The 12,518-nt window shown below is 32.0% G+C and overlaps 2 protein-coding genes across 2 annotated transcripts; both read right to left on the bottom strand.

The window, feature by feature from the left end:
* Positions 1–508: 508 nt before the first annotated feature.
* Positions 509–4,911, bottom strand: LOC114398178 (alpha carbonic anhydrase 4-like). Its single transcript, XM_028360341.1, has 7 exons — positions 4,541–4,911; positions 3,134–3,348; positions 2,455–2,561; positions 2,231–2,333; positions 1,403–1,561; positions 1,254–1,307; positions 509–892 (listed from the first exon to the last, which is right to left on the bottom strand). Exons 1-7 carry the CDS (start codon positions 4,638–4,640, stop codon positions 803–805), a joined length of 828 nt encoding a protein of 275 aa, XP_028216142.1. The 5' UTR covers positions 4,641–4,911; the 3' UTR covers positions 509–802.
* A 2,013-nt stretch (positions 4,912–6,924) lies between these two features.
* On the bottom strand, positions 6,925–10,107 carry LOC114399064 (disease resistance protein RGA2-like). The gene has a single exon (XM_028361162.1). It carries the CDS (start codon positions 10,018–10,020, stop codon positions 7,387–7,389), a length of 2,634 nt encoding a protein of 877 aa, XP_028216963.1. The 5' UTR covers positions 10,021–10,107; the 3' UTR covers positions 6,925–7,386.
* Between the last annotated feature and the right edge of the window lie 2,411 nt (positions 10,108–12,518).

Here is a 12,518-nt window from a genome sequence, read left to right as displayed (position 1 = left end):
TCCCACTAATGACTAGTAAGATTTTTCGATAAAAATAATTATTAGTAGAGATTCTGCACCAATGCCACGATAACTAAAAAAACATTTAATGTTGCAATAAAAATAGTGAAAAGGTGTTACAAATGGAGGCAATTAAAAATGAAACACATTGAAGGTGTCAAATGTTGTAGTGACAATGGGAATAAAGGTGTTAAATGAAGACAATAAAAAATGAAACACACTAAAGGTGTCAAATGTTGCAATCACAACAATACCTAAAACATTCACTATAAGTTTAATGACAAGATACTAATAGTATAAACTAGTTTTTGAAATCATTCAATTACAACTCTCTATATCGTAAGTTTGTTAAATTTTATAATAATAAAAAATTATATAAATTAACGATAATTTATGATTAAATAATAATGTAAAATTATTTTATAGTCATTAAACTCATGTATAAAAAGTGTGTGAATATTTTTTTATGTTGATTTATACTAAATATTGTCATTCAATTGGTGCTAGCTTGCAAGAAACTTCATTTAAATTTAAATAATAAAACTCCTTTTCATGTTTTTGTCACACTATCTCCCTCCTCAAAAGTACAAATTATCACTCTCTCATATATACCAGCACAAACAAATCAAGCCAACATACTAAAAAACAAGCACACCAAAAACACAACTTAAAACATAATAAAGATCATTATTCCAGGTGCTTGATCGTGCCCTCATGTAGCCTTTATTTGTCCATACTTCGTACTCTACTTTATTGCCAAGTGTAGAAGCAGTTACTTCCCTTCACATCTTTATACAAATATTTAAGTAGGCTTTTCATTCTCCATAGGTCCATATAACCAAACTTGTCTTCCACCAAGTTCCTGCGTTGGCCTTGCATTTTCCTCATATCCCTGTGGAACAGTTGCAATTTAGATAATGCTTAAGTAGATGTACTTGTATTGTATGATCACTTATATGGAAATTTTAGATTTGATAAATAGTTCTAAAAGAGAAGTATTCGTGCTTCTTGAAAAACATTATATATATATATATATATTTACACTATTAACTAATTAAAATTTACTTGTAAATATATGACTTTTAATTAAAGTCATTTTTATAAAAGTCTATAGTTTTTAATTATATGTCAGTTCATGATTAAATGTAAAATAAAAATAAAAATCTTTACATCGGTGTATTCCAGTTATATATAAATTCAAAAACATTTGTTTTAGGAAACTTGATAGATCTAGTGGGTGCTAATTTACTTACATGATGAACAGCTCCTTTCAAGGCACTTAATTGCTCGCTTGAGATTGTCCTGACCTGTAATACACATGCAACATAAGTTTAGAAAAGGGTGTCTAGTAAAAATATAGTCTTTGCTAGTTAAGAAAATCATGTGAATAAAGTACAGAAACCTTCTTCACAATTGTCCAAACAACACCTTCAGTGCATGGTGGAGTTGTAAGAGAACCAACATATCTGTAGTACGGTCTGCTTTTAAACTTGATCTCTCTTGGGTTGATTACTCCTACATCTATATCCTTGTCCACACTTGATTTTATGTCATTGAGCAGCTGCCAGAGAGAATAAAGTTTTTGTTATAGAAAAAACAAATTGAAATTAATCACTCAGTCATTTCCAGCACCATATTAATCACTCAGTTACAATACATAAATTCAAAATTAACCATATAATCATTCTAGCATCAAATTAGGTTCTCTTTTATGACTTATGTATAATCATTGCGTTAAATAATGTTAATAGCAAGGTTTTAAATTGTGGTCACAATTATAGCTTTGTATTCTTGATATTGTAGGAAAGTATGGATAAATATATCTATGCAGCAGATATGGCTATAATTGTAGATGCAAAGATCACAAAATCCTTGAAATTGCAGTCAAAATTGTAGTTGTGGACCATTTTTTAAAATGAAAAAATAGTTTAACCACATTTATTTACTTATAAAGCAAAGTACAGAGTTTCAGCATTGAATAGAATTTAGGAGCCCTTTTTATAATTTTTATCTATAGACTGCTTCTTCTAAAATTTGAGATTCACATAATCACAGAAGGGGCAAAGTTATCTTACAATTTATAGGGAAGAGAAGAGAACTATATGTACTTAAATTCACATATTTGCAAACATTTATCTAAACTAGATATAGAAACATGTAGTAATCTATACACTATACAAGCCATTTATAAATAAATTCTCAGAAGTGTACACAGATGTCAAGAGCAAACCTTTGAAAAAAAGGGATCTGGAGAACCAATTTTATACAATATTCCAATAACAGCAAACTCTCCCTTAGAGGATTTATGGACTGCATGCAGTTCCAAGTCAAACCTAAATAACAAATAGAAGACATCTATATTTATATGGAGAATCATGCAAAGCCAAGCCTAATGAATTTCCTTAGCACTGCATCAAGCAGTTAAAGAAGCTAAATGAAAAATGGAAAACTCACTTTGTTCCATTCAACGTGTGCTCTGAAGGTGTATGCCAATGACATTGAATCAGATTGTAGTAAGTTTCATTTATGTTAAGATGGCCTGCATCTCCTTTCCATTCCAGCTGTCAAAACATTAAGCACAAATATTAGGTTCATTATGCAAATTTGTCCCAGCTCTCAGGAAGTACTGATCCATTGATAAGTACTGCTATATATGCGACTAGAAAATTTTTATCCTTCATGTTAATAAGTAAGATTTCCAGTGTATTGATGTTGCAATATGATGCAACAACTAAGTGTATGTTCAGATAAAATTTTGCAAAAACAACTAAAGTCTTGTTTCTACAAAATTGAGTTTTCAAGCAAAACTTTAATGTGTAAACGTAGATATATATCCAGAAATTCTCCAAATTTAGTTAGGAGCACGCCAAACAGAAAACGGAACATAATCCAAAGGTACCCGAAAAATAAGAAGTTCATGAAACAATAGGATGGAGTGCGTGTTTGGATACACGTTAGATATCCAACACCACATGTTTGGCCCTACAGTGAGGAGTTGATTCTGATTCTTATAGTCTAAATTTAATTTTGAATACATTGAATATGTTTTTTTAAGAATAAAAACATTTAAATATAAATCACTTCATTTGGTAATTAATTTTACATACTTTCACTCGAACGCATAGTGACTTACCACGATGTCATGACCACTATTCTTTAGGACAGCAGGAGCTGATTTGTAAGCTTTCTTAAGTTTACCCAATTGAGGAAGCTCTTGAACCCTTTGGTCAAGCAGATCAATGGGAGATTGTAGTTTTCCATCCCCACATGTTTTCCATTTTTGGTTGACACGCCACCAATTCTCTGGTCCTGTGCTACTTCCTATAGCGTAGGTAAATTTTTCATCTTCTGTTCACACAAGGGAGAGAAACCAAGGTCAAGCTCAATAAAGAGTAACGAGGCATTAATGATTCCAATTGTTATTCTTTTTTTGGCTGAATTTCCAATTGTTATTCTACAACAGTGATTTTTTGAATTGAACCACAAGATATTACAATTAAAAGAGCCTTATTTAAAATGTTCCAAGTAATATAAAGAGTTTGTTCCTTCCCCTCTTTTCACCAATTTGATCTATTCATCATCACCAACGGTTATGTAAATTCTGTGAGAGAAGAAGATGTCAAATTCGCCAAAGGCATAAGAAATTGGCCTCGTAACAGTAAGGAAAGGTTGGTAACAAATGATAAAATAATAGTGGTAAAACATAAGTAAAAAAAGTATATATCTTCACAAATGTGCGAAGAGACTATTAATTTATGATGTGGGCTTGTAGAAAAGGTGAATGAGATATAGTCATTTCATGACTCCCAAATAAGGTTGTAAAAAAATTAAGGTTCAGTAACATAAAAGAAAGGTAGGTAAAGCTTTTTCTTTTGATGTTTCTTCCATAATTCTAATTTACATTAATTTAATAAGCCAAGGGTTAAAACTGAAAAGTAAACCAAAGGAATAAAAAAATCAACTAAAGGAGAAACAAATGCTTGTCTTATGAATGCATCTCCAGTCTGCAAAAACAAATTAAAGTTCATGCTGGTTGATCATTAAAAAATTAGACATTCAGAATTGATATATCTTTCTTATGAAAATATTCATTAGTAATATTTAACATCGAAGAAACAATTATCAAATCAATTAGATCATCAATTGATCACAAGATAAAACAATTTTAATTAATTATAGATGGTGAATCATCCAACAAATTTTTCATATAAGAGGTTGTGTAATGCACTCGTTTGAAAAAGAAGAAAAATCAAACTTCATATATACTAGAGAAATTAAAATTATTGGAAAGAAAATTATCAAAGATTTGTTAATAAAGCTGCTTTTAGAACATAAATAAACACAAAATAAAAACTGGCTAAACATGATGTTAGTGAGGAACATCAAGATATTACTAATATCCTTGGTTCCCTCAAATTGCCAAATGATGTATCACAACAATGACTGACACCTTCTTTCATTCTGAATTTCTCTAACATGAAAAATAAAAAGAAAAAAGAAATCAAGGGTTTTACTATATATAAATTTGATTCATACGTACCAGCTTTAGAATCAGAAGCTGATGCAAGGAAGGAAGAGGAATAGAGAATGAGCATTGGGAGGAACACATAGAAGAAGTTGAGATTGGTGGGGAGGGTCATTATGCTATGACTATATCGGTTTTAATTAGGTGGTGATAGCTAGATATGTGTGTAATAATGTAATAATCACGAACATCTATTGCATGTGCATGTATCTTTGGGTGTGTGTAGTGTGTATATATATATGTATGTAGTGGATCTTGTTTGCTTTTGTGCTTTTGAAGATTTATAATAGTATGCTCACAGCCTCTAATCTCGTTCCATTTCAAGGGTTATCATTCACGCTTGCCATCCAATGTGCCTACTTTCACGTACAAGTTGTCAATGTTATTCATTTTAGTTACTTATTACTTATGTTTGGTATGTTGGTTTATGGTACCGTTATGGTAGAAATACCGATTTATTTACCCGCTAAGGAAAAACTGTCAATTAATTATATTTAAGCTAAAATGGGATTTCGGTCCATTTATTTTTTTAATATATAATTTTGATTTTTTTATTTTAAAATTAAGACATGTAGTTATTGTATTTAAAAAAGTAATAATTTTAATCTCTCTATTCAACATACAATTCAAATTAAGATGTTCACGGTTAATTCTAACTTTAACTCATGTTATTGAAAAGAAAATTACTTTTCAACCCGTTCATCTTCTTTGCAGCATTCTTCACCATCCAATTTTTTCAGCAATGTTCCCACCTTTGTTTCTTGTACCTCTCCTCTATTAACATTCTCCACAACCCAAATAGTGTAAATAGTCTGCAACAAAAAAAAATCCTATTTGAAGATATATGCTACGGAACTGTATTTAAAATGTGATAAGAAGAAGCATTGGGGAGGTGATGGTGTAGTTTTGAAACCTTTCGCTTAAATACTTTTGTCGTTTCTCCTTTTTTTTTATCGAAAATATAAATCCCTAATTTTATTTTGAGGTTTGACCTATCTAAAAAAATCCTAATTTATTGATCACAATTTCTTGCCAAGGACTTTGATGTTGGTTGCAAGGTTGAAATCGAGATTCTAAAATTTGATAATTATTGAAATTTAGGTTTAGGAATGTTTTTCAATTTCTCCTAGTGATTTTATGAAAGAAGGTAGCTGGGTGTGGAACACCTTTGTAGGAGAGACATTGACAATCGAGACACCAATGACTTTGTCGAAAACAAGTTTCATGGTGGTTACAACTAAAATTACATTTTAGTGTTATATTTAACATCATGTGCCTAAACTTAATTAAATATTATGAATATGTCTAAACTGTGATATGTAATTATTAATTAATACGTAAACTTATTTTGAAATATTATTGAACAATAATGTAAAAAAACTATTTTAACTAATTAAACTTTTAGAAAAGACTTCCCTGTAAATAACATAAAAAGTATTACCCCAATTTAATTTAGGAATTCCAGTAACTGTAAAAAATTATGTGTTTTTTTAGCTTAATTTGATCTAACACCATGATGTATTGACTAGAATTATCTACATGAGACAAAATTTATATCTTAGATATTTTTAATATTGTTTTCTAATAAAAACTGAAATTTCAATAGGCTGTCAAGTATATTGGTGAAAATAGGCTGGGCTTCTGAAATTTGAATTGGATGTCAAGTACATTTAAAGATCATATTACTAAAAACAATGAAAATTAAAAAATTAATTCCTTATATAAAATATAATATTCAAAATTAAAATAAATTATAGACTAAATATATCTAAATAATTAATTATTAACAATTTACTATACCATTTAAGATAAAATTATAATTTTAATCTCAAATTTATTTTCAGTTTTCATGAAAGAAAAAGTGGAAGATAAAAAGAATTTAATCAAAGAGGCATGTATTAAACATATGATTCAATTAGTACAATTTGATGTTTGATGTAAAATGGTATGCTCACGAAGAGTTAGTGATTAGATTAGTGTGTTTATATTTGATACTGAGATCAATGTGATTCTGTAGGTAGCACTGATTCTAATCAAACCTAATTTTAGAATAATGTGATTTTTGTTTATGAGTATATATATATATATATATATATATATAAAATTGATTTTCACAATTTAATGATATTTGAAAAGTAACTATCAAAATTAATTTTAAAGGTAAAATTACCAAAATGGATATTAATTGTTTGTGGATGTCTTTTGCATTATAATTTACCAAAATAGCAGTGTGTAATATCCCAATTGGCTCGGTGATTACAGGGTTAGCTAGTTAGTTACCAAATTGTTTTGCTTTTATTTTATTAACCACTATTTTTGCTGCACGGGCAAAGAACCAACATTATGAACAAAGAAATAACACTTTAGTCCTAACCAAGCAATATAATAACACTGATATTATGAACCAACAGCACCAAATAAAATGTTAACAAAATAACCTTATAAAATGCTACAACAACACCAAATATAGCCGTTCCGCAGCAAAATAACAGTATAAAAATAACAGGCAGTGGAGATCACAGTAAATATATACGAGTATCAAAACAACAACAAAATAATAAGCACAACATAAAATAGGTGGTGGAAAAAAATACACACGCATGCATTGACTTGATGGACAACGGAACAGAGTGAAGGACAAAAACGAAAAATCCAATATTGAAATCTGAGAATTGACTCTCCCATGAGGCAGAAGCAGCTCCAGGGTAACTTCACCCAAAATCAATTTTCAATAAGTGAATCACGTCCAACACAATAAATCAAACATCATGGTCTCCTCTTTTTCACGTTTGACCATTCGTGATCCACGTCCAGGGGTTGCCAAAGGAGCTTCAACGCTTATATGTCTCAACAAGTCATTCCTATTCATCTTCTTCTTCCTCCAGCTTTTCTGGTTCTTCAATGAAGACGTGTTTGATATGTGATATTTTGGACCAAAACTCACCGACATGGGGCTGACATTTTTTGCATAATTCAGGGCAACCTCTGATATGCAAATGTTCAAGTGCGGTGAGGTGATGGATGTTATCCGGGAGAGATATAAGCTTTGGACAATCAAATATAAGAAGTACTTTCAGATTAGTCATAGTTGACAGCCACTCCGGAAGCATTTCAAGATTGTCGCAGTTTTTAATACCCAAGGTCTGTAAGAAGTTGGCAGTTTCTTGAAGCCATTGAGGTAAGGCCACCAGCTGTGGTAAACCCCTGAATACAACATATTTTAACTTCACCAGCTGTGGTAAGCCATTGAGGTTTTGTTCTTCATGGTCGTCCTTCCACAGTTCCAAGTCCAGATTAACGCAGTCTTGAACAAACAGAGTTTCTAATTCAGGAAAATTTGTAACATCCAGTGGCAAAGACTTCAGACTATGACAGTCACCAACATACAATGTTTTAAGAGCAGGGAACTTCACCCCTCCAAAGATAGACTCCATATTATGGCTTGATCCAATAGACAGCTGTGCAAGTGAGATCAAGTTGGTAATCTCACTGTAAGGCAAAACAGGTTGCTTTGTACTTATATCCAAAGACCGAAGACTAATCAATTTTCTTAATCCTTTGGGCAATGCTTCCAGCTCCTTGCATCCCAGAACATTCAAGAATTGCAAATTTTGGATCTTGCAAATAGAATTGGGGAGTCTTTTGATGTTGCGATTATTCTGAATGCTGAAATATCTCAAGTGTTTCAACTTACCAATGGAACGTGACAAAGTCTTGCATGTCGAATCACTTAAATCCAAAACTCGCAATAATTTGAACTTTGACACACAAGTATTTAGCAAAGCTTCAACGTTGGCTCCTTCTGCACCATTTGGAAACATTATGGTTCTCACAGCTACCGATTTTGAGGTGAATGAATTTCCAATAAAATTGTATTCAGCAAAAGACAGATGCCAAATATTCTCAGGAATATTTTGAATGTGGGAATTTATAAGTAGACACTCCTCTTTTGTAACAAATACAGCAAGATCATGCACCAAATCATGAATTTTAAATTGATAAAAAGTGCCACCATCGATAAAATCTTGAAGGAAAGATCTTGATAGTAATTCAACCAGATACTGTTTGACAACATCTTCCGGCGTCTCATTCTTTCTAGGTGATGCAAGGACACCAAGTGCCCCCCAAAGCCTACTTATCTCAAAACTATGAAATTTATAATCCTTTGGGTAAAGCGAAAATAATGCAAAACACTGCCTTAAATAGGAAGGCAAGAAATCATAACTTAATTTAAGTGAAGGTAAAATGTGATCTTTTTTTTGTGGCAAATTCCAAATTTCATTGTCTCTCACATATTCCCACTCCTTTGCCTCAAATTTTGAAAATAGTAAACTCCCCAATGTTCTCACAGCCAATGGAACCCCTTTGCATTTGTTCAGAATTTCTTTTCCGATATTTACCAAATGAGGATGTTTTTCCTCTTCGCCTTCTTTAAATGCCCATTTGACAAAAAGAGACAATGAATTATCCTGAGAAAGGCTTTGTAACTTGTGAGAGGTAACAGTTCCCATCATGGAAGCAATGGAATCAATACGTGTAGTCACTAGAATTTTACTTCCTGCAGCAACCCCTTCTTGTATTAAATTCCTCAACTCAACCCATTTAACACGGTCATCATTCCATACGTCATCCAAGACAAGTAAGAATTTTTGACCGGCAAGTATGTTTCTCAGTCGATTTTGTAATTGCTCCAGATCGACCAAGTTTAAATTTTGTTGGGGAAGAGGAGCATCAGCAACATTAGCAGAATTGATGATTTTAATAATGAGTTTGTTAATGTCAAAGTCATCAGAAACACACACCCATATCTTCAATGAGAAACACTTATCTATCCTCTTATCATTAAACACAAACTTTGCAAGCGTAGTTTTTCCCAAGCCTCCAATTCCCACAATGGGGATAACAGAGAGACTTTTGTCATCATCATTGGGATTCTGCTGCATCAAAAGCTCTATGATCTTTTCTTTATCATGTTCCCTTCCGATCACATCTGAGTCACTCACACGGGAGTGTGTCATGCGACTCGTGTCTCTGCTATGAACAACTCGTGTGTCAACATCAATTATTCGGAGACCAAACTTATGCCTATCAGCTGCAACCTTGTCTAGCCTCTTGCTGACATCTTTGATTTGTTGAGCCATCTTGGAACGAAAAACAAGTGGATTAGAACTTGAGAAGAAGTGGCTTACCTCGTCTTTGATGGTACCATGAGCTTTGAGCAGTTGCTTTCGCAGTGTTTGGCATTCAAATTCATCCAACACATTTTGGGCATCATAGAAGACACTTTTGAGCTGCCTCAGCCATTCCTGCAGCTCATGGTTATGCTCCTGCTTTTGCTCAGCATCTAACAGCACTGCCTTGACTAATGAGAGAGTCTTTTTAAGGTCTCGGAGATGGTCGTACAAACCCACCACCCGAGAAGCTTCTTGGAAAGCATGAGAAGCAAGCTTTGTTATGAGAGACTCAGCGATGCTGAAGAGAAATAATTCAGCCATGGTTTGTGTTATCAGCAATTCCAACACCAGAGATCGAAAGTAAAAATACAAGACTCGTCAACTCTAGTTTTTGTGGCCAATGGTTAAGGTTGTCCCCAGGAGCAATATCCTTTACAGCTCTTGCAATTGACAAACAAAAATAAATATATTCTAATATAGATTTGCATGTAAAAAGAAAAGGGTGATTTTGATCTAAACATGATTCTTAATTCAAAAATTTCTATTAATTTCATTTCACAACATATGTACTTGAATCATTTGTATTTCTAATAAGCAATGTCTTATAAACAATCATTCTTAAATTCTTTTTTATTTTACAAAAAATCTTAAACTCTTAATGTCTAGAATAAATTCAACCTATCAATTTAGTCAAGGGAAAATTATATGTTTTAGATTTTCATAAATTAGTGAGTTTTATTTTAGATTTTTAATAAAAGAATTACATTAAATCTCTAATAAAGTAAAAAAAAAATTTATCGTTAAGTTCTTAATATTTTGTTCTAGTAGCTGATAAATTCCATAAATTTTAATGAGTTTTTAGTAAATTTTTGTTCATTTAAAATTAAATATCAAGAAACAAAATAAAAATTTTATTTTATTAAGAATTTAAAATAATTTTTTTATTAAGTACTGAAAATAAAATTTATTAATTTATTTATGGTATACCTAAATCATATTTTACCTTGTGGTAATTAGCTTTCAAAACTTACTATTTACAGTTTGCGTGAAAGTTATCAATATCAACCGAGAATTCGTTAGTGCCGCCTTGAAAGAGTCACGTACATCATCAACGGTTAAAAAACTCCCATTATCCATGAGGTCATATGGCCGCAATACATATGAGAAGTATCCGGCAAAAAACTCCCATCAACATAAGTACAGACTCGTGAAATTGGCCATTAAGTTTCCACTACCGCTCAAATGTGCTGCAAATTTGATATATACTATACATTGCTGCAATTAAACGAGTCAATTTTATACTCATTTTAAGACAACAGTACTTTTATTACTTCATGTTTTATGATTTTTTTCTTTTCTGTTTAACAACAAACATGTCACCCTTGTTGCTTCAATTTTCTTACTATTCTTGGGCCTAAATTAGTTAGTGCTTTTAATTGAACTCTATCAATTATCCATTAGTATATACGTGATATGCTCAAGTTCGAAGGCTGGTTTACAAGGCCAGCACCTCCAAAATAGAGGGAGAAGACGGAGAAGATGAAGGAGAAGATAAGTATCGAAATTTTTCATTGCCTTACTTGCTTATTACATTGTTTATTTATAGTGCTTCCTAATGACAGAATTGTATTAATTGATTCCCCAGGAATATCACACTAACAGAATTTGTTAGGCTGTCCTTGAGGGTAGACAACACTAAGGCAAGCAAGGATACTACGCTTTGTCGTTTTCTTCATAAGTAATCGTTGAGGTAGGCTGTTTTTGTGAGTTTCCTTTTGAGCTTGTCTTCTATTTGCACCTCCCTTTTTGTCTTTGTGGCTGTTGTTTCTGTTGTTGAGTCTAGTTCTGTATCATCCCTCGGGCCTTACAAACTCACCTTGTCCTCAAGGTGAAAATCACTGCACAACTGGGACCAATCTTCCCAGGATCTTTCATCTGGAGATAACCCTTTCCATTGCACAAGTACCTCCCATGGTGCACTGGATGAAGTCTTGCATGTCGAATCACTTAAATCCAAAACTCGCAATATGACCTTGACACACAAGTATTTAGCAAAGCTTTAACCTTAGGTACTTCTAAAAATATTTTAATACTCTTTATTATTTTTCTTTTTTCTTTAATTGAATTTGAATCTAACTTTTTATTAGACGTGAACTCATTTGGTTGATACAAATGTGTTAACGACATTCCTTCATTCCTTTTCTTTCTTAGTTCAATTTTGTGTGTGTGTGTTGTATCGTTTGATTGTTGCATTTTTGTTAAACATGTTTCATCAATGTCTATTAATTGAGTATGATTCTTTGCTTCAAATTTTAGTGTTTGTTCATGGTAATTTGTTATTTAATATTTAATAAAGATGATAGAATAACTTTTTTTACTTATATATTTCAATTGATGTAATAAAGATGTTAGGAGAATCTGATGTATAATAAAGATGTTAACATAATAGGGGTAAAAATAATGTAAAAAAAGAAAAAGATATCTTGTGCAATTTGAGGAAAAAAAATGCGAGTGTAATTCAGTCTATATGTAAATGGAGTCAGATTCATTGGCAAGACAACATGAATTTTCTCTATATGTGAAAATCAAGTATATCAATAAGTCCCTTCATCTTGCATGATGAATGAGTCCCTTCATCTTGCTATGCTAGTTTCCTGCTAGTGACATTATCATAATTTCGAGATTTTGTTTCTTGGTCTTGATTTAGGGATCTACCTGCATTGAGGGATGGTTAGTTAGGAGTCTCGATCGTGAGAGACAGGGTACGATGTGGAACAATGGCGCAAAGTGAAGTTTACGAAAGAGGAGGAGGTTTAGAT

The sequence above is a fragment of the Glycine soja genome, chromosome 19 (genome assembly GCF_004193775.1).
Source record: "Glycine soja cultivar W05 chromosome 19, ASM419377v2, whole genome shotgun sequence".
Taxonomy (NCBI): Eukaryota; Viridiplantae; Streptophyta; class Magnoliopsida; order Fabales; family Fabaceae; genus Glycine; species Glycine soja.
The sequence above is the reverse complement of the archived record's forward strand: the minus strand, read 5'-3'. Positions and strand labels throughout refer to the sequence as shown.

Coding starts and splice junctions, on each gene's coding strand:
- LOC114399064 (XM_028361162.1), bottom strand. CDS start 10,020: ATGGCTGAATTATTTCTCTTCAGCATCGCTGAGTCTCTCATAACAAAG.
- LOC114398178 (XM_028360341.1), bottom strand. CDS start 4,640: ATGACCCTCCCCACCAATCTCAACTTCTTCTATGTGTTCCTCCCAATG. Junction 1,562..2,230: donor CAGATCCCTTTTTTTCAAAG/GTTTGCTCTTGA, acceptor TCTCTCTGGCAG/CTGCTCAATGACATAAAATC. Junction 893..1,253: donor TGAAAGGAGCTGTTCATCAT/GTAAGTAAATTA, acceptor ACTGTTCCACAG/GGATATGAGGAAAATGCAAG.